Here is a 22,120-nt window from a genome sequence, read left to right as displayed (position 1 = left end):
AGGAACTCGTTAAGCTCTTTTCTAACCTCATTTGAATAAACTTGGAGTTGTCAAGCAAAAGCCGTCTGTTTAGGTGTACTAGTCTGAAAGTATTATAATAATCTTAGATAGACTTTGTCGCACTGGAGTATATCTAGGCTAGATCAGGGTTTGGCGGGAAGGAAATAAAAACCCGATAGATTGAAGATATGCAAAACTTGTAAAATGTGTCCATGAATACACGACCTTTGCTAGGGATTAAAAATTCATAGACACGTACCAAGATACTTTCACCATTGTTTGCGAAGGTCGACACAGACAGCTATGACGTCATTGCTTCCCACGCTTCCCGCCGAGACCTCTAGTCCCCAGTCTCTTAGTAACCTGTTCAACCAAGTGGCGAGTGATGAAGCTTGTTTTGATAGAATGTTCAAGGTCATTCAAGGGCATGGCTGAATTAGACTCCACAGGGGGGACGTTGGACGACTCCTGCCTAGCATTTAAAATTTGTTGTGCATATTACGTATTATTCCCTTTGTCTTGCTTCGAACAAACTAGTTCAAGGTCATTCAAGTGCACCTAATTTTCCATAATAAGAGTGTATTTAATTTTCCAATGCCCTAAGGTACGATTTAGTTGGGAGGGCGGACCAGATTACAACGCTCTCATATCAAAATGCAATACCACAAGAAAAAAAAACTGTTCAGTTTGACGTGTTACGAACATTCAGCTCACCGTGGATTGAATTAAAAACTTCATTTAGTCAATCTCAACCAAGATGTTCAATAGGCTGGATGAAATTTAGGGAATTATCATAATGTGCAGTTGATGGTAAGCCACGAGCTGGCTTAGGTTAGGAACGTGATTTGACTCGGCAGGGATTCCGCAAAGCGCTCAGCTTCACGCGACGGCCTTCAGTGAAACGCTCTACGAACATCCATTGAAAAACCTGCCTGGCTCGATCTGGGTCAAAAACGATTAGAAAACTTCATGGATTTCACAAGAAAACTGAACACACAGCTTCGAAGGACAACTCAATTTACTCAACAAATCCAAGGTAATGTAATTAACACGGCTTGTGACAAACAATAATACGTTAAGACAATGCTTCTATACGAACACTCGGAGACCGGTTAATAACACAGGAAGCCCGCCGATTATTAATAATTATTTAAAAGAAAACATATAAAATTATCACCTTAAACTTTTAAATAAATAAGTTAGCAAATATCTTCTTTTTTTAAGATTTGGAATAAATATATCTCGCCATTTTTAAAGTTTTGTTCAATGGAGGTGAGCAATTTGAGAATTCTTGAAAAGTTTACATTCAAAAGTTTTGCTTCGACAGCTTTTTTTTTTTTATTGCTTAGACTAGTTTGTTTCAGGAAAATTACAAAATTTCAATAAGAATATAAAAAATTTTGAATTCTTTTATTTTAGGCTTCCCAACGAAGTTTTTCAGCTTTAGTGTTTTGGAGTTAGTTCTCACATGTGTTTGATTGAATATCGCGAGTGCTTAAAACACGAACACGAAAACACCGCAGTTCCACTAACATCGCTTTCAAAAAGTGCTTAAAAAAACCCGAGTGAATTCAATAATGGCTTAAAATAAAGGGTAGATTTAACCACTGAGCTTACCCCATGTTAAAATGTTCTGATTTTTTACCAAAGCTTTTATTATCATTGTGAAACAATCGAATGAAGCCACGATTGATCAAGCTCTATCTTCACCAGTTTATTTTACCAACAGTGTTGTCCGAAGAACGCGATATTTAGAATGCAAAAACTTATTCTGTGGAAAAATACCATATTTCACTTGTTTCACTAAAACGTATGAAAGTAGCCTAAAGTTTTCCTCATAGTTAAATCGGTTTTAAAGCTATTATATATTCTAAGTAGTAGAACTGTTTCATGTATCGTTTTTGTAATCTAATAGATCTCTAATTTAATGGGAGAATTGATACGATCATCATTACAAATATTTCACAATATTCTATGCTTTTTTACGAGAAAAACTACCATATTTGCTTTATTCATGTCAAGACAATTTCCCTCTCGAAAACCACGACTTCTCCACTTAAACGCACTCGAAATACCTGCTTTTTATGGCTAAACTTTAAGGAGCTCTTTGTGTACCTTGTCTTAGTTTGAAATTTGCCACGTTATAAAGATTACTATTGAGTTTTGAATTGACCCATCTCAAAGCAAGGGCTTTGTCCCGTATACGGCAGGCTTAGGTATCAAATCTGTTTTTACGAAAAAAGTTACATCAAGAAACAAGAAAATCATTGTGGCAACACAAATAAAATTTGAAAACTTGCACGTTAAGAGTATTAGGTGCTACATATATCTTACTGGTTTAAGACTTAACGAGTGAAATATTTTAAAAATTGATTATGACACGAGTGAATTATAAGCTCACATTGATGTTGTTTTTCAGAAAATATTGGACAAAAAGTTAAATAAAAATCAGTGAAATCGGCTGATCAGTGCTTGAGTTGAACAACACAAAAATATATTTAGTGCGTACATTTATCCGTGAAACACGTTGAATGAAATAAGAACAATTTGCACAAATAAGTTGGTTTAGTAGACCTCAAAACTTTGCACTAATTTGTAAAAAAATTTGTTAACTTTTTCATATATGCAGTATGCACTCTAACATTGTCAAGAAGCGAGGAAAATTAAATTATTACAAATAGAGCTAGCTAAGATTGAAAATTAAAAGCTGTCACCGAAATTCAATAAATATTTTTGAAAATTAAAGTTGTTTTGTTACGACTTTTTGTATCAAATTGAATGTGGCAATTTTGGAGCTGTGTGGGAAGTACGGTAGCTTAGGAAGTCGTCGTTTTCTTCAGAAATTATAAAAGTGATGTTTATGACATAGTCAGAACGGGGTTAACGTATCAACGACTAACTTGCTGTTGTAATCACATTGGAATAACACTTTCTTTCCTCAGTTTCGTTTTTGTAAAGATAATTTGCTCCGCAAAGCCGTAACACACAAAAAAAGATGTTAAATATATTTTCTTGTGTTGATACAACACAAATGAAGTAACGAATATCGCAGTATTGACTCTAGGACTGAACGCGTCCCAGGTAAACGAACTATATCTAAAGTCAGTAGTCAAACTTTTGTTCAAAATGGGACACAAGTAAAAAGTATAAGTACATTCAAGTGATCTTAAGTTTCCTTTACTTCTCAAACTTACATTTTGCTTGTCCTAATCTAAATTTCTCTTGATGTTTCTAAATACATATTTTACCATTTAAAATTTTAGCGAAATATGTTTCAAAATGGGCCACAAGTAGAAAATGCAAGTGATTTTGAGTTCCTCTTTCTTCCCAAATATGCCGCGATTTCTCAAGGCCTATTGCTTGCCTTAAATATAATTTGTTTCGAAGTTTCTAAAACTTGTTTTACCATTTTAAGTTCCAAAATGGTCCAAAGGTAGAATATGCAAGTGATTTTGAATTCCTCATGGCCATATATTTAGCTTGCCTTAAGTAATATATATATTTTTGGTGTAAATACTTGCTTTACTATTTCAAATTTGCCCCAAATCAAATCTTTAAAATGGTCCACAAGTACAAAATGGAAGTACATTAAGTGATCTTGTTTTTTTAGCTTTTATTTTTCAGGCATATAAGATATTTTTCATGGCCAATATTTCATTCTTGCCTGTAGCAATAATTCATACAAGATGTTTTTAAATACATGCTTTCATTTAGGTGACATCAAGATTTCAAATTAGGATACTGAAAATGCAAGTGATCTTAAGTTTCTGGTAGTACGAGATTCTTCGTGCTTTTCGTGATAATCATACATATTGCATCAGTATTTTTCTCTAAATAAGTGTTTTAACGTCTTCAACTCTGGTAACAATCAAAGCTGTAAGATAGTACAACGAGTGTACAACGTACAATCCCATCCACTAGTCTTGAGTTTCTATATCTCTTCTCTGATGTACGATTCTTCATGACCAAATTCCACCTTGCTTTAAATAGCCATATCTTTAGATGTTTCTAAATGGCTTCATCATCTTCAACTCTGGTAACAATCAAAGCTGCGAGATGGGACAACGAGTGTACAACGTACAATCCCATCCAGTGATCTTGACCTTCTATATTTCTTCTCTGATATACGATTCTTTATGACCAAAATAGCCTTAAATCTTTAGATGTTTCTAAATGGCTTCATCATCTCCAACTCTGGTAACAATCAAAGTCGTAAGATGGTACAACGAGTGTACAACATATAATCCCATCCCCCTCTTCGCAAATACTTTAAGATGGCTTCATCGTCTTGTTTTTGTCGACAGCGTCTTTCGAGTGGGGAAGTTATTATGACTTCCAGTGACTCACAAGAACAATGAAATTTTAATTTTAGCACATTTTCCTTGACACTGATTTACTGCAAAGTTACCTTATCAATTTTTAGGAAGATCAATATAAATTAGATTTTCATCTAGAGAAAAGAAAGACAACTGAGAAAAGACCAAGTAGCCTTATGGTAAACCGCGAGATTTACTGCAAAAGTTGACAATAGTTTGTTTCTGGCAAGTTATAGCTAGGGCAACATCAAAGAATGTATGAAGTTCAATGGATATTCATTGTGTTGGGATGTAGATAGATAGAGCCCTTGTGTTGTGATCGCAAATTCAAAATAATTATTTAGGTTCATCAATAATTTTCAAACTTTTTCTTGTCCGAATGTAACGTCACTGTTTTCTTTTGTAATTCTCATTCATAGCTAACTCGCCACCCGGTTAGCTCAGTTGATAACTCGTGTGCGGGAGGTCGTGGTTGAAGCCTAGAACAGAACAACAGCAAGGGTCTTAAAAGAACTGACGAGAAGGTGTTGCCGTTTGTACTGAATTACATCTGCAATTAGACCTTTACGTCGTTCGGATGACCGCGTTAATGGCGGTCCCATCCCTAATTAAGAGACGTTAACAGAGGACCACGAGTTTATCAGTTGAATTACTCTCATCCTTATTTATTTATTGTATTAAGATGCTTTTCATTGTTACATCGACCTCGCGATTACATAATCTCTTTCTAAACCAAGAGAAAGAAAGAAGTGTTTTCCGGAAGCACACCTTGCATGAAGAGGGAAACAATTTCAATCGAACAAGGAACCACTTGCTCGCAGGAACACCTTTTATTTAGCAGGTTTGACTGGATATAAAGCTCTTAATCAATTAGCCATTCATCCATTAGCAGCGAATAAAAACTATTAACAGTTGTTGTTCCAAGTCTTTGCCAAGTCACGCCTGCCGGCTGTCTAAACGTTTAGAACGGAGCTCAAGATACAGTGATTTGTATGGGAAAATCATGTATTCAAATGGCAATATATCAGCTGATATTTGACCGATTCTCGTCAAATTTGGTGTGCAAAGGTCTTTTTCGATTGTCTATCGAAATTAGAGATCGAAAATTGTTATAGCCAAAAAAAAATTTTTTTGGCGTCACACTTGAATACTCTATAGATGGTTTTCAACCATTCCCAAGAGAATTAAATAACAAGTTATGGCGGCCATGTTGGAGGATTAAAAAAAAAATTCATTGACAATTCTTGTGTTAAGTTCCTCCAACATGGCCGCCGTGAAAACCATCAATTGTATTTATTGGATAGCCGGCTCAACTTTGCACAATGAAGAAATAAATCTTTCTTATAGATCGTTTTCACGCACGTGACCAAATCACTTGACAACCGTTGCTAGCCGCCATATTGGTGTACCAAAAGTGTAAACAAACCAAGAGCGTCTTGAGTGTGAAGATGGTTTTATGTATGATTGTTGGCTGCGCATCGAAAAGTGGAAGAGATAAAGGAGTTTATTTTGCAAGAGTACCTTCTATCGTTACTAGTCAAGGGGAAGAAGCTAAATATTTGTCAGAAGAAAGGCGATCGAGGTGGATCACAGCTATAAGCCGAGATGATCTGACGGAGGCGATTATCGAGAATGATCGAGTATGTGGCAAACACTTCGTAAGTGGAAGGGCTGCGAAACCTTGGGATAAATACAACATAGACTGGGTTCCAACTCTTCAATTAGGACACAAGAAAAAGCAGCGTTCAAATCTGGAAACAGCGGCAAAGAGAAGCGAGAGAGCGAGAAATCGCGAGCAAAAGAGGTCTTTGCCGTTTGACACTGAACACACTAGTGACGAAGAGCTGTTGGCAAAGCGAAAGAAACTGAATGAACCAGGTACTGAAGTTTTGAATATTGACTTCTGTACACCAGAAGAAGATGATTCAGAACAAAAGGATGCTGCCACTCAGACAGAGGAAGCAAAAATCTCCCAAGCAGGTACACAAACCGATGAGTTTGAATATCTTTTCGAGTCTCTTAAGCTGGACGATAATAAGCCATTTGACCGTTATGACTTTGAAAATAATGATGACAAAGTCTCCTTCTACACTGGATTACCCTCTTTTGATATATTAAACACAGTTTTTAAACACGTTTCACCACACGTAAGCCGAAGGACTCAAAGCCTGACACAGTTTCAAGAATTTGCCATGACACTGATGAAACTCAAACTTAACATGCCATTTCAAGATCTAAGCTATCGATTTTCGGTGTCTTTATCTACAGTCTCAAGAATTTTTTCTTCCTGGATGGTAGCTTTGGATATAAGATTACAACCATTAATCCACTGGCCAGAAAGGGAAGATTTGCACCGTACCATGCCCCAAAGTTTTCACTTTTCCTTTGGTAACAAAACCACTGTTATCATTGACTGTTTTGAGGTCTTTATTAACAGACCTTCAAACCTTTATGCCCGTGCACAAACTTTTTCTTCTTATGAGCACCACAATACAGTGAAAATACTCATTGGCATTTCACCACAAGGAAGTATCTCCTTTGTTTCAAAAGCCTGGGGAGGAAGAACTTCTGACAAGTTCCTGACAGAGAACTGTGGTTTAATGAAGATGCTAGTACCTGGAGATCTAGTCCTTGCAGACAGAGGCTTCACTATTCAAGAAAGCCTAATGTTTCACCGTGCACAGCTTGCCATCCCTGCGTTCACCAGGGGAAAAGACCAACTTGATCCTGTTGATGTGGAGCAAACACGTGGCATTGCTAATGTACATATTCATGTGGAGAGAGTCATTGGACTTCTTCGGCGAAAGTACACAATATTTTCTGGCATTCTACCCATAGATTTCCTTCAGTGCAACCCTAATGATTCCAACGAAGATTCAAAACCAATGATTGACCGTATAATTAATGTATGTGCTGCTCTTGTAAACTTGTGCCCTGGAATAGTTGCATTTGATTGATTAAAACCAGAGAAATACATTGTGAGCCATTGTTCTTAGACAATGTAACATGTTTTGAATGAGAATTGGGGCTCACAATCATTTCTCTGTAAATTAATGCAGCAAATGTTACTATTACCCCTGATGCATTACTACACATAATACTTTTTAAAATGTTAACATACAGCGTGTTTCAGTTGAGTATGGAGGGCTGAGTTTTATTGAAAATTTTATCAATATGTTTTCGTGGGATAAAACTAATGTGGTCAAGCTAAGGCGGATCACTGAAGTTGTGATGGAAATGTGAAATACATGTAGGCATGTGAAAGTTTGAATTAGGCATGCACACTTTCATCGCAACTCCAACACAATCTATCTTTAGAAATCTTTGTATATGATTAAGTATCATGACATGTACATATGCTTTTTTGAAATTTTCTAATAGCATGAACACTAACTTTTTTAGGTCATTGTATTTCATAATTAACTCTTATAGTTAAACCTTTAGAGATAAATGTCTCATGAAATTAAAGAAATAGGCAATAATTTTTATTCCAAAATAAATGCCTCAAGAAGTTCAAGTGGTAGGGAAAAGTGTCAAATGACCAGCTTTAAGACAACTCAGCAAATGTGGCCGCATCCTTGGAATGATGAACTTCACAACTGGAGTTTTACCATAGGCTAGGCATGTGGCATATGCAATGGCAAACACACCACAATCACTCCCATTTTGCTGTTGTTGCACAGGTATATGAGTGATATTCTTGAAATTTGGACCAAGCAAATTCTTCGTGAGCTCGATTATCTCTTGCGAAATTGGTGATGTCATGCTGTCTAACAGGTTAACATACCCAGGAAGACAGCCAATAGATGTTAAGCATGCCCAGTGATTGTTATTCAAATGCACTATCTGAATGAAATCACCAGTAACAACACTGAACTGTCTGACAGGACCAAGGGTTGGTCTTTGGAAACCACTTACATTGCTGTTGACTTTCATAAGCAGTACATGTGCTTCTTGGATCACAGAACAGTCTAACCATCCTGTTGGAGATGCAATAAGGTCAAACTCTGACTGTGTAAGCTTTCCAAGTGGCTTTTGTTTGTCACTGACACTGCTGTTGGTTCCTTGGATTTGTTTGACAAACTTGACACTTCCACTTCCTTTTTTCTTATTAGATTGTGCTTGATTCTTTTTACAATCTGGGCATAACCATGTGGAATTAGCATTGTTTGGCATACGTTTAAGGCTTAAACAGGCCAAGTGAAAAAATGTTCCATTTTTGCACACAGGGTTATGGCACTCAATAAGCTTATCTGTATTCTTTGCCTTGCTCTTGCATATACAGATATCATCCAGGGCCAAGGCTTTAGAAGATGCTATTTTTTTCTTGCTTGATTGGGACTTGCCTTTAGAGTTTTTGAATTCAGGTAACAATCTGCAATTTGGGCAGTACCATGTTTTGGGTGTGGTTGTCAGTCCCAAGCATGAAAGATGAAATGTACTGATTGGGCACATGGGGTTGGCACAACAGACACATGATCTATCTTGGGCAGTTCTACAAAAGCAAATAGCCCCACTTGCTGTTGGCTCACTTCTTTTTGAAGTATGCCTTCTAGTGGACCATTTTCCAAGCACTTCAGGTAAGACACAGGTTCTCCAAAAAGTGGTGAGCTTTGGCAATGCAATTTCCCAGTGTTCTTTGTCTGGGAATATTCTCAGCTGGACAAGTGTCGTACTCCCATCATCTCCAAATGCACATACAACAAAGTCACAGTAATCTTTGTGTAAAGTAAACAGCTGCTGCTGGACTTGATAGTAATACTGGTGATCATGCTTAAGGGTAAACATTTCATTGTTATCTTTTAGTAGACAACATGATGACTTTGATAGATAGCTATTAAAGTCACAGTCCTCAATGCAAAAAGGGCATTTCACCTCCCCACATCCTTCTCCACAACAGTCGCAAGAACATAAGAAGTCAGGTGTCGCATGTATATATGGATAAGCTTCATTGATAAACAGACCACACTTCTGAACCTTGAAATTGGTGTGCTTCCCTTTCATTATTTGTTCATAGGCCTTGATAGCATCTTCCTCATGTTTACAACCATGAACAGTGGCTTTAGTGGTAAACTTGGCTAGCTCTGGGTAACAAATTGATTGTATTAGAGACAGGGAGGGCAAAGCAGGATCTGAGTGGCATGCAGCCTTACTTTGAGAAGCTCCAATTCTTCCAGCTCTGTGTTTGAAAAAGTTATGTCCTTTTGACTGTTTTAAGGTATCTCTCTCAATTTGTTCTATGTGATTTTTTGAAATTTCAATCTTTATGCCTTGACAGACCTTTATAAGCTCTGGATATGATAGATCTAAGTATTCCTTTTTACAAAGATCATTTACTGTTGGAACAGATCTGCTTTTCAGCACAAAGCTACTTGAGTATGGAGAAATCAAGCTTAGAACCACGGCCTTGTTTTGACTCTTGTTGATTTCCGCGTAGAAAGCATCCATTTCCGGTTCTGTAGGAGCTTTGCATTCTTTTGAAGAAGACTTTAATGTTCCTAAAACTTGTGTTGACTTGCTTTGACTGGGAATATCGTTATGATAATCGATTTTTTTCTCTAAGTCCGTCTTCATTTTTCGTGCAGAAGTAAAATTGATATCTCGTACTCTAGCATAATCAACTTGTTTCACGTAGGTTGGCAAAATCCACGTGCACTTTACTTGGGTACAGGATAACTTGCCGTTTATTTTCGTCCAGGCTTCTAGGTAAAATAGTACGCTAGCTACGTGAGAACACGACTCACCAAGACCAGCTTTACAACCTAAACAGTGACAAGAAATTATGTTCCCCTGTTTTTCTGTGATTATCCATACTGGGATCAGAGCATCGTTCATTCGCTGAGAATGTCTCACCTTCGCGACAACAACAAACTTGTCAGAAATGATGTGGCCTTCTACGCTTGCAATAAATCCGGAGACCATCTGATTATAAGCTTCCAGACTACGAAAAGCTTTAAACTGTTGGTTTGTGTAGAAACTTGTTTCTAGGACGAGATAAAATAGCAGATCTGTAGATTCTACTGGAGGTAAACAGTCCGGCTCAAAAAGGTTGCTGTCAACTAACACGGGGTCGATTCCAATCGACGAAATTTTATCAAGATAACGCCGTTTCACTCGAGTTTCCAGCTTCTTGGCATACTCAGATAGAGGTATTGAAGATAAATTTTCGCTAAACTCTTTTTTTTCCTTTTCACCGGCAACATATTCCATATTATTCAGAGCACTTCGCTAGTCATGGCATGATTGTTACACACATGTTTTTGCATAGTCACGCTATCGAGGTACACCAATATGGCGACCGGAAATTGATGACGACACGTGAAAACGATCTATTGATCAACATGGATACCCTAAATATTTCGCCTGAAATGGCAAAAGCATATACAAAAGCATCCGTGTTGACTCCAACTACTTTTCCAAATTTATGCTCAAGAAGAAAGAAAAATTCTCTATTTAACTTTCCCACTGATTTGATATTTTTCACCGGATACAAAAGAGACTCGCTCATTTCGCAAAACATTTTCATTGTACGAAGCACTATTTATTTTCTACTTTTCTTTACTTTTTTTAGTTAACTCTTTGAATCATTTTCGCATCGAGGAACGGTCTTAGTAAAAATAAGAGCAAAAAAAAAAAAAAAAAAAAAAAATCTCACAAATGTGGAAAAAAGTGTTAAAAATCAGTTTTGAACAAACAAATTTTTAATTATATTTGCTGTCAGAAAAGATTTGTACAAGAAAATGTTACATGAAATAAAGCGGCTTACCAAAACTAAGAATCTAAAACTCACGAATTTTGAAAACACACAAGAGAAAAGAATGTTCGTAGCGAAACTTGAGCTTTTAACCCTAATAATATAATATATATTACAAGTTTTATAATTTACAGCAGCATGCGAAATAAGAATGAACATTAAATTCGCAGTTTTGTGTGTTAAAACCGGGGATATTCTGTAAATAGCATTCCCACGGGATGGCACTAAAATGGCTTCCTGTTTATTGTTATTTCGTTTTTAGTTACACTGCGCACGCGCAAGGTTTCCAAACCAGAAATTGAATCGATAATCTAGCTGTATTTTTGACTTGAGAACATCTTCACTAAAATTGCGGAAAATTTCGCTCTGGAAAAAATGAATATCAAAACATGCGCAAAAGCGATGAATTGAGTACCTACTAAACTGTGACAACATCAAAATTCTTTGCGGTTTCCATATTTTTCTTGTATGAAAAATATTAATAAAGAGTTCACATTGAAAGAGTTAAAATTGCGCAAAGTTTTGCTATGGGAAAATGCTATTTTTTAAGCACGCGCAAAAGTGATGAATGAAGTTCCTGCTGTACTAAGGCAATCCAAGATGCGACAGCTACAGCTAAAGTCTTTGCGTTTTCCCTATTTGCAGTTCCTTTTATGAAAATATAGATAGAGTCCACAAAAGAAATATTATCATCTTTGAGTTATTTCCCTTCATTTGACGGCGCAGGCTGTTGGTCAGCGGTTTTCTTATTTAAAACGGGAACCTGAGGCATTGTTGTTACAAACCCTTGTAGTAGAATCTTGTACTGTGTTGTGATGTCCGCCTTGATCGTCAACTACAATAGTAAATACGAAAGTTAACAAATTTGGTTGGGATACCTGTGGTATCGCAGACCAACAGAGTGAAGTCGGTGCATTAGATATACAATCATCCGAAATCAGTGTTTTTGATAACTTACCACTGTGCTTGATACGACTGGCGTATTGGGCTGAAATAAGAAAACATATTCCGTTAACCATGTCTTGCAGACGGGAAAAAATTTGGGGTGTATTTTTTATGAGAAGTGTTTATGTCATCCAACATGGCGACTGCGATGTCGTCATTTGACTCCCACTACCAAAATGCTTGGCGAATTTTTTTTTCTTATTCAAATTTGTATTCCCTCATGAGAATATTAAAACAAGTGATGCTAATGAACAGAACAAAATAAAGTGTGCAAGGGATTCTAGTAGAAGTAGTAAATGACATTTAAATGCATGTGACCTATCTTATATCTATTCTGACCTACAGCTGGAGGTTACTACAAGAGAAAAAGACTAAAGAGTCCCCAGCTATCCCATCATTCCTTGCTTGTGAGGTACTTGTCATAGAGCTAGGAGACTTCTACCAAAGAAAAAAAGGCTAGAGACCCCAGCTATCCCATCATTCCTTGTTTGTGAGGTACTTGTCATGGAGCTAGGAGACTTCTACCAGAGAAATAAAGACCGACTAAAGAGTCCCCAGCTATCCATTCATTCCTTGCTGGTGAGGTACTTGTCATGGAGACTTCTACCAGAGAAATAAAGACTAAAAAGTCCCCAGCTATCCCATCATTCCTTGCTGGTGAGGTACTTACGTCGTGTCCTGCCGGTGGCTGCCATTTACACAAAACAGATCTCTTTACTCCGATATCCACACCTGCCTGTAACGGTGCAATACTGAATTTAGTCTACACAAACCATACTAATGGACTATTAAGAACTCTGCGTTCTGATTGGCTGGATCTTTTAGTAATACCGTTTTCTCAAGGTTGCGTGCGCTTCCTATCTTGACAGGATACAAAACCGTAAAAGGGAAATTCAGTCAAATTGAGAAGCCAAATCTAAAGGGGAGAATTCTTATCGAAAAATCTCATAGAAATGTATAATAATTCTCATTACAAGGCTCCGGCTCTGGTATCGTGGCCCGTCAACTTTCTTAAATTTGGATGCGCACGCAACCTTGAGAAAACGGTCTATAACTGGCATTCCAAAGTATTCAGCATGGCACGGTTTGGAGGATGTCACGCATGGCAGAAATGAAGAACTCAAGCATCACATGGGAAGAGGCAAAGAAAACAGCAGAGAACAGAGTGAAGTGGAGGACAATAGGTCTTGTCTGCGTTGATTAAACCGGGTGCATTGTGGTCTAGCTTCGGTACAAACAACACCATATAAGGCATGATAAACAAAAGATGTTTGTACCGAAGCTAGACCATCAAAGCACCATGTTCGCTATCTCAGAAAAGGTCTACGATGAAGGGCCTATCGAACAGGACTAGCTGATGGAACTGCTCGGCGCCTCTGTGTTCGGCGCTTCCAAGGCGCCTTCATTACCTTCGGGGAGTGGGATGGGGGAAAGAAAGCTTACCTTCATGGGATCAAACGTAAATCCTTTTTCGTTCGCTTCTTTTGGATTCTCGAAATAGAAATCTGATGACTTGTAAAGGTTGAAATGAGAAGAATAAGAAACGATTTAATGAAGTTATAGTGGTTGATAGCAAATACTGAGGGATGGGTTGCAATGTCGTTGGAATGACTACACATGTCAAGATATATATTTAAATTTTTTTCCGGTCCGGTATCCCAAAGATTTTGCTTTCTGATTGGCTGCGCGAGCAGGAGGTATTTTCTAAGTTTTCTATCTTTAAGCGCCCATGTGAATTCTCTCGACATACATACATATGTGGTAATAGTCCCCTTCACAGTTCCCTGCGCCATCTTGAAAGGTAGCCGTGCCTTTGCATCGAAGCGAGACGAATGGTGAGCTTGAAATGATAGAGACCTTATTTAACACCTTGGACAATTATTCACATGTCAAACGGCTAGCTTTCAAGATGGCGCAGGGAGCTGTGAAGGGGTATATTGTGTAGCAAGACTAGTAACAATCCCCTCGGCCACAGAACCACAGGGACTCCAAACTAAATGCTTACCTTCTTAGTCTGTAGGTTGGATTTTATGCAGCCGATATCAAGGATTCTCTCCGCCATGCCAAATCCCTCGGGACTCGAGCAGCTTTTGAATGTCAACAAAACATTCTTCATCGTCGCTTTAGCTTCTGTAGAATGAAGACAAATAAAAATATATTCGAGGATTGACCCGCATTATAGACGAGTGTAGCGTAATGCGCTATTAAATCAAAGCATCCTTCCTTCGACTGAGATCGTTTGAAACACTGTCGGGTACACCAGCGCATCCGCAAGTTGGAAAAATCCTTTAACGAAAACCATGCTTGAAACCTGGTTCTCACTTTTGACGCAAGCCGACGCAAGTATGAGCAGAAGCGCAAGCCAACGCACGAAAAATAAAATATTCCGTTCTCTTGCGTTTGTGTCGCTTCTTTTCATAGTGAAGACGTAGACGAGCTTGGAGGTGCGTCGGCTTGTGTCGGCTTGGGTGAGAGCCAGACTGAAAGGTGCAACTACTGCGTACAACACCGGTGACAGAATTTAATTTTCGAGGTAGGTCATACGTACTATAAACTATTGTAACTACAGTAAACTATAGTTTTTGGAACACTACCTAAACATAACTGAATCTGTGGCATAAACGTTACATGCCATTGGCAAAAAACATTAAATCATTGTCAGCAGCAAAGCAAGCTGTGTTCACAAAATATAAAATTTGTTGCGCGCAATGTTATAGAGGTAAATTTCGATCGGCGCCTGACTGTGTATTCGGCCTCGCTTGATGACATGCTTTCGTTGTTTTTATCCTAAGACTGAGTGAGCTATCTTACCTTCTTCTTCCTCGGGTTCACGCTCCGGCACCAGTGATTCTATATTAGGCATCAACTCATCAAAACCACGCACATACACCAAGGTCGGCCAGGCTCGACCTTCCAGCTTAATCGTCTGTGCTTGGTCCTACAATAACCAAACGTTGATGTTATTAACATACAGCAGTTTTCATATGACTGTGAAAAGCTCAGGGCTGTTTGAATTATGATTGGTTGTTTATTTTCTCGCGCAATGTGATTGGTCTGGCAGTGGCGTGACCTTAGGCGGTGACCGTGTCAGGACTGTGTTTCGGGTATTTGATTGGATGATTGTATGGAGAGTAAATTTTCGCGAAATATGATTGGTCCGACGTATACCTTGCTCTATTGAGGATTTTTACGGAAAAAAATTTTTTTCCCAAAATCAAATCTATTTTTTATAGGAAAAGAATCGATTCCTTCAACATGTTTGCCATGATAATTCTATCTTTAAAATTCGAAATATTTAACGCATTGCCTCAATAACCGTTGGTAACTCACCCCATTGTTAATTTCTACAGTCATCACATCCGCGTAGTGTATGCTGGGATGGTCTGGGGAGAATGTTACGCTGATTTCTTTGGACTCTCCTGTTTATAGATGAAAAATATATTGTGAACGAATGAAATGCAAGCAATGTACAACATAGGAAGAGCAATCGAAAATTGGATGAATAGATTGACGGGATGAGTATATAATATTTTGACCACCTGCCGACGTCATATCGTATTAAATAAAAGCACATACCACGCAAATTTGTTATGAGTTGCTTAAAGGACATACTGACCAGCTCCTATGACCCCTTGCGCTGGAACACAGTCAATAACAGCAATACCATTGTAGTTTGAAGGACCTTAGAAAAATACACATAGATGTATTAATATCATTGATAATCAATGAACCCTGGACTACGTAAAGAGAGTTTGTAACAGAAGTCTGAAGCTACCAAGACTGAACCAAAAAGCGTTATTCCTCTAGGCCATCAAGCAGAAAGTAGAGAACAGATCAACTATTTAACCCATAGTTGCTCGAGAATCTTTGCCGCCAAGAAAAACTGGACAAAAAATTAAGCTACCAAAATTCCAATACGCAAGGATGGCCAAAAAAAAAAACACGTTCGTTTAAACTAGGGTAGAACTTAATAGCCAGTTGCTAACAAACCTTGATCGAATTGGAATTTAGGAGTTGATTTTTGTGGAGGGAAGAAAACCAGAGAACCAGGAGGAAAGACCCTCGAAGCACAGGAGAGAACCAACAACCAACTCTACTCACATACGACACACCGCGCCCGGCGGGACGCAAACCCGGGTCGCATTGATGAGAGGCGAGCGCTAATCTTACCGACAACGTGTGGCTGTGTTTCAGCAGAATCATCGAATGCTTTAAGATATCTTGGTGTGACTTGTGCTTTACTATGACGAAGAGGAGACTGACTGTCTAGTTTGAGCTTGAAGGAAATAGACAGCTCTGATGTGTTGGAGATCTTAAAAGAATTAAAAAAAACACATACAAATGGTCTTAATTCTCGATTTATTATCATTACCGTTGAAGACATAGAGATGATTGCGCGACGCGAATAAAAATTACCGTTGAATACAGAGATGATTGCGTGACACGAATCAAAATTACCGTTGAATACAGATGATTGCGTGATGCGAATCAAGATTATCGTTCGATACAGAGATGATTGCGTGACGCGAATCAAAATTACCGTTGAATACAGAGATGATTGCGTGACGCAAATCAAAAAGGGGTGGTGTCAGTAGCGGGGTATTGCAACCGGAGCCGAGGGGACTCCCCGGTTGCAAACCAATTTTCCAGTTTTTTTTGTTTGTTTGTGAATCCCATTTACAGTGTGTAAAATCCCATTTTCCCAGCCCAAAAAAAGGCAAATCCCAGCTCCCATTTTACCCCTTCAGGACCCTCTTTCTAGACCGTGACATTTTTCTTACAAGATAATATACCATTACCTTAAAGGTTGACGTGACCGAATCAGAAACCATAGCGTCTCCTATATCCAACAGGCCATCAGGAACAGACAGCGAGATCACAGGCGTCACGCCTTTACCCTTGAGTCTGATTGACACTGTGTTACGAGGACAGCGAATCTCTAGTTCCTCGTTGAACTGGAATTACACAGCAAAGAACATCACTCTAATGTACTATGATGTTTTTGAGATAGCGAACATGGTGCATTCTGGTCTAGTTTGAGTACAAACTCTATTGACAATGAGAACTCGTATGGTGTTGTTTGTACCCAAGCTTGAACAGAATGCACCAAGTTATCTACCTTAGAAAAGTCCTATGTCAGACACATAGATACACAAATAGACACACAGAAAGACAATAGACGGACAGACAGACAAAGCTAAGGCAGGAAGATTGAAAAGGCAAATAATCTGATAGACAGACAGACAGACAAACAGACAAACAAACAAATAGACAAATAGATAGACAAACAGACAGACAGACAAACCAACAGAAAGAAAAACAGACAGACAAACAAACAGACAGACAAACCGACAGAAAGAAAAACCGACAGATAAACAGACAGATAAACCGACAGACAGACAAACAGACAGACAAACATACAGACAGACAGACAGACAGACAGAGTTTCAGGAAGTTAGAAAGAAGTACTAGTCTAGTCTTACTTCTTTTGGCGCGTTTGGTTCAAACCCCAGAACAACAGTATGGGTTGCTTGGGGTTCCAATGTCCTCAATGCATTGAGCATCTGAAATGGACCATGAGGGTCTAGCAATGATGAAGACAGCTGAACGTGAGTGGTTAAGGACAGTAACTTAGCAAGCAGCTTGAAGATCGACAAAGATTGACGAGAACATTACCACTGTCATCTCTACTAATAGCAACAACACACCACACAAAAAACCACACCAGAACCTCCACCACCAACAACATCATCACCACTACGAACAACAACAAAAACAACAAGAGCAACATCAAGCAACAACAGCAAAAAGATAAAAATATTTTGTGATCATTAAAGGTAGTAGATGTCTAGCTCGTCTGTTGTTGTGGGGTGTGGGTGTGTGGAAAATAGGTGTGGTGGAATATGAGTGGGTATGGGTGTGGGTGTGGTGGGGTATGGGTTTGTGAGATATGGTTATCGGTATGTGAGGTATGGTGTGTGGGGGTACGGGTGTGGAATGGGTGTGGTGAGATGTGTGTGGTGGGATATGGGTGTGGTGAGGTATGGGTGTGGTGAGGTATGGGTGTGGTGGGGAATGGGTGTGGTGGAAATGAGAAATGGGTGCAGTAGGGTATGGTTACAGTGGGGTATGGGCATACTGGGGTATGGGTGAGTGAGTGTGTGTGTACGAGGAAGGAGGAAGTGGGAGGAGAAAGGAGAAGGCATGATTTAATAAAATAAACACAGTGTAAAAGGATACATCTAAAGTTTCATTGGAAACATTCTGAATTGTGACATTCCTCAATTGATGATTGACCTGCCAAGGCAAGCAAAAAATTAGAAAATAATAGTAAATGACCAAAATAAATACCAAAAGTTATAGTAATGATACAAGGCTGTACAGAGTGAAGGATCTGTGCTCTTACCTAAAGAGATGTTGCCAAACTCAAGGACATTCCTTCCAGAGTCTGATATCACAACAATAGACGGTTTGACAGCAGGACAGTGTACCTCTAGGTACAGGGTATTATGAACACTAGTAGAGAAAAAAGCAGAGGAGATATGAAAGATTGAATATTTTGCTTTCAGGAAGCATGGGTAGTGGGCACTATTTATGCGCCACCCCTCCCCCATGTAAATGTGGGTTCAATCTTCAGACTGGACATCTGCCACTAAAATATTTTGGTTGGTTCTCTTCTGCACTTGGAGGGTTTTATCCAGGTTCTCAGGTGTCCCACCTTAAAGATTTCCAGTTTTTCTTGGGGCTTTGACTTGAACCCAATGTGGTCATCATTCAAAGTTTAGATGGGTTAGGGTTTAGGGTTCAGATGGATTCTATAGAAGTCTAAAAGGACTTGTCATTATATGCTAGCAGAGTATTTCGCTTGGTTCTCTCCTGCGATTCGAGGGTTTTATTTAGGTTCCCAGGTACCCCCTCCCCCTGTTGTAGATTTTCAGTTAAATTTTGTGCTCTGACATCTCTCAAAGTTTGGATGGATTCTACAAAGTCTAAAAGCAAAGCCCCTCGAAATATGAGACATGTATGGTGTTGATGGGCATGTATAGCTGTGTGTAGAGTATCTGATTATTACCTGCATGACAGTGTTCCTGGGTCAGTACATCGTCCTGGTGCTATGAAGCATGGGATGACGTACCGAGTGAACTCATTTTGATGTGATCTGAGGAGCGAGAGATGTGCTGCTTCATAGTCATCAGATCTAATGAGAAAACAGATGTTGATACCATTGTTATCAATGTTATCATCATCATCAACATAATCATCATCGCCATCGTACATTAACAGCATCAACATCATCACCACACCATTATCATCATCAACATCACCATCATCACCACCATCATCATCATCATCAACGTCACCATCATCATCATCACCATAATCACCATCATTATCACCATCACCATCATTATTACCACTACCATTATCATCACCATCACCATCATTATTGCCACTACCATTATCATCACCATCACCACCATCATTATCACCACTACCATTATCATCACCATCACCATCATTATTGCCACTACCATTATCATCACCATCACCATCACCACCATCATTATCACCACTACCATTATCATCACCATCACCATCATTATTGCCACTACCATTATCATCACCATCACCATCACCATCACCACCATCATTATCACCACTACCATTATCATCACCATCACCATCATTATTACCACTACATCATATCATCATCTTCATAATCGTCACATCATCATCATCATCATCATATTTTCATCATCATCTGTTCCTTATTGAAAAAAGTTTGAATCACGTTGTGAAAGTAAACTTGAGATGATAAGGTGTTAATTTTTGTGCTCCCCATATTTTACCTACCCAATAACAACATCTTCTTCCTTGAAAGTCTTGACTGGTATTTTATCAGACATTTTCCTGGAATGTGTAGGTGTGCTGGGTGTCTGGATTCGTTTGGGTGACGTCTTCTCTCCTTTTCCTTTGCCTTTTTTCTTCTGTTTTTACAATAAAGAAAGCGTTCAGTTTTCGAACGTCCAGCACCTTGCGTGCAAAGCAGACTGTAATGGTTAAGTATCCACCATCAATCTTCCATCAATCTTTTAAGCGTAGTGAAAAGTATGGCTGGAAATGTCGTTTCGTTGTCAGCTAGTCAAATGCAACACTCACAATAAACCTCTGACCAAAATGACTCCATAATTTTTGAGACAATAGATTTTTTAGTATCAATATTAGCGAAATAATACGTTAAAATAAATAAATAAATAAATAAAATCATCTAAAAAGAACAACTTCAACAGCAGCAACAAAAACAAAGAGAACAACAAACAACAGCATAGAAAATCTTTTTTTCCAGAGACTTAGTTTTCATGACGATTGTCAGTCGGGGAATGATTTTGCAAACAATTTTAGCGCTGTGAATAGACAACAACATAAAAGCTTTATTTAAGAAGCCAAATTTAGCAGCCCTGTTTTCTACAGGCAACGTTGAGTCATGCTTCATGACTACGAGAAACAAACCTGATTTGCTGCTGGTTCTGATGGCTTCTCTGTAGGAGAAGCAGCTTCTCGTCTTTTCCTCTCGGCTTCAGCTTCTCGTTCCATGATCTTGACCGCTTCTTTCTTGACGTCTGCTACTTCTAAACGAGGTGTGAACGTCACATGGACAATACATCGCTGTTTGAGTAAGAAAGGATGATGTTATTTGACAGCAACAAGAGAGGTTTTGCGTATGAGAATATATATGAAATATATATTTGCATGTACTGTGGTTGTAATGTATCAAATTAAGCTGATGCAGCTGCAAATTGAAAGACTCGGACGACGGGATTTAAACCCATGGCCTGGCGACTCCTGTGCCATGCCACTAAGCTACCAAGTCTCATACTGACACTTCAAGGGCACATTAGGTGGGTTTATCGCCCCGATAGGAGAGATATATGTGTATGAGAATATATGAAATATATATTTGTACTGCGGTTGAGAAGTTTTATCACGGCTTGTGCACTTGATTACAAAAGAATATGAAAGTGAATGGGCGTGGTCTTCTTGACCCCTTTCCCTCTTTGCTAAAATGAATTTCTCCTAAGAATATTATAGGGAACACTGGAGAACCAGATACGACGTTTGTGTTGTGTCCATCTATCCCTACCTCCTTTTTTTCGAATAGACCTCTTTAGGGATCAGTCATTATTTAAGTCGGAGGGGGAGGGGAGGGGGTTGAGGAGAAAATGTCTTTGATGCAAAAAAATTTCCAGACCCCACATAATAGCATTAATTTCTTTCGGGTACCCCCTTCAATAGTTTAAAAAACCCTCCCAATCCTCCTTATGACCTTTCAAGGTTCCCCATTTCCCCATGTTCCACAATAAAAGAAATTGAGGGCCCCCCATTTTTTCCTCCCCCCCCACCCCCCACGTGTCGTGTCATTCAGTAGAGTATCATTTCTTTGTTTAACATTTGCGCAAAAGACACAGGAATATGGATGCAATTCAAACATTTTCCAAATTGAAAAAACTTCTCCCCAAAATACTGCTTGGTTACCCCTTACCTCACCAGGGTTGACCACACCCACTAACGGTGACACCGTCAAGGGAGCATCATCAGGAACCACAAACTCGAACGACGTAGGCCCAACATCAACAATAGGTCCAGAACCTATCCGAGGTACGGGGTGAGTGAACTCGTTGGCACTGGTATGAGAATTAATGACCTCCAGGTGGGACGAGCACGAGTCTCCTACTGCTGTTGCTTTCATCTGGATGACTGAATGAGACAGCTCTAGGGGTGGCAGGACGCCAATGGCACGGCAACGGAGCTTGAACTCACGGCCGATTCCTGATTTACAGGTTAACTGGAATGAGTATTCCTATGAGATAAATGTCTTGTTAGAATAGGATATGAATTTTGCGCACTGTCCGCTTTGTGGGAGACAGTAAAACGCACGGCACGGAGCACTTGACATCCGTTGAACCAATCACAGCGCGAGAAATTAATATCCATCCAATAAGTATACTCAGACACGACACCATCACGTTCACGCACGGAACAAACGATATCCGTTGAACCAATCACAGCGCGCGAAATCAATATCCATCCAATAAGTATACTCAGA

The 22,120-nt window shown here is 38.9% G+C and overlaps 3 protein-coding genes and 1 long non-coding RNA gene across 4 annotated transcripts in view; 2 read left to right on the top strand and 2 right to left on the bottom strand.

Moving 5' to 3' along the window:
* Positions 1 to 413: 413 nt before the first annotated feature.
* Positions 414 to 13,571, top strand: LOC116306537 (uncharacterized). Its single transcript, XR_004198297.2, has 2 exons — positions 414 to 1,036; positions 12,361 to 13,571. It is a non-coding gene; the product is annotated as an uncharacterized LOC116306537 (long non-coding RNA).
* LOC148911481 (uncharacterized) lies at positions 5,659 to 7,798 on the top strand. Its single transcript, XM_089029584.1, has one exon. It carries the CDS (start codon positions 5,765 to 5,767, stop codon positions 7,271 to 7,273), a length of 1,509 nt encoding a protein of 502 aa, XP_088885710.1. The 5' UTR covers positions 5,659 to 5,764; the 3' UTR covers positions 7,274 to 7,798.
* LOC148911480 (uncharacterized) lies at positions 7,444 to 10,875 on the bottom strand. The gene has a single exon (XM_089029583.1). It carries the CDS (start codon positions 10,524 to 10,526, stop codon positions 7,830 to 7,832), a length of 2,697 nt encoding a protein of 898 aa, XP_088885709.1. The 5' UTR covers positions 10,527 to 10,875; the 3' UTR covers positions 7,444 to 7,829.
* Positions 11,138 to 22,120, bottom strand: part of LOC116290529 (cilia- and flagella-associated protein 74) — a 30,290-nt gene continuing 19,307 nt past the window's right edge. The window contains exons 31-47 of the mRNA XM_089029950.1: positions 21,557 to 21,874; positions 20,527 to 20,682; positions 19,870 to 20,003; positions 19,088 to 19,213; positions 18,415 to 18,531; positions 18,256 to 18,304; positions 17,499 to 17,618; positions 16,815 to 16,970; positions 16,186 to 16,327; positions 15,632 to 15,697; positions 15,346 to 15,434; positions 14,827 to 14,953; positions 14,021 to 14,145; positions 13,459 to 13,527; positions 12,686 to 12,751; positions 12,029 to 12,058; positions 11,138 to 11,905 (exon numbers count right to left, since the gene is read on the bottom strand). Coding sequence (XP_088886076.1) covers positions 11,771 to 11,905; positions 12,029 to 12,058; positions 12,686 to 12,751; positions 13,459 to 13,527; positions 14,021 to 14,145; positions 14,827 to 14,953; positions 15,346 to 15,434; positions 15,632 to 15,697; positions 16,186 to 16,327; positions 16,815 to 16,970; positions 17,499 to 17,618; positions 18,256 to 18,304; positions 18,415 to 18,531; positions 19,088 to 19,213; positions 19,870 to 20,003; positions 20,527 to 20,682; positions 21,557 to 21,874 — 2,025 coding nt within the window. The 3' untranslated portion in view covers positions 11,138 to 11,770. The remainder of the gene's footprint in view (positions 11,906 to 12,028; positions 12,059 to 12,685; positions 12,752 to 13,458; positions 13,528 to 14,020; positions 14,146 to 14,826; positions 14,954 to 15,345; positions 15,435 to 15,631; positions 15,698 to 16,185; positions 16,328 to 16,814; positions 16,971 to 17,498; positions 17,619 to 18,255; positions 18,305 to 18,414; positions 18,532 to 19,087; positions 19,214 to 19,869; positions 20,004 to 20,526; positions 20,683 to 21,556; positions 21,875 to 22,120) is intronic.

This window comes from Actinia tenebrosa, unplaced genomic scaffold (genome assembly GCF_029948245.1).
Source record: "Actinia tenebrosa isolate PJP-AT-01 unplaced genomic scaffold, QUT_ActTen_1.0 PGA_scaffold14__42_contigs__length_11649687, whole genome shotgun sequence".
NCBI lineage: Eukaryota > Metazoa > Cnidaria > Anthozoa > Actiniaria > Actiniidae > Actinia > Actinia tenebrosa.
This window is presented reverse-complemented; position numbering and strand designations above follow the sequence as displayed.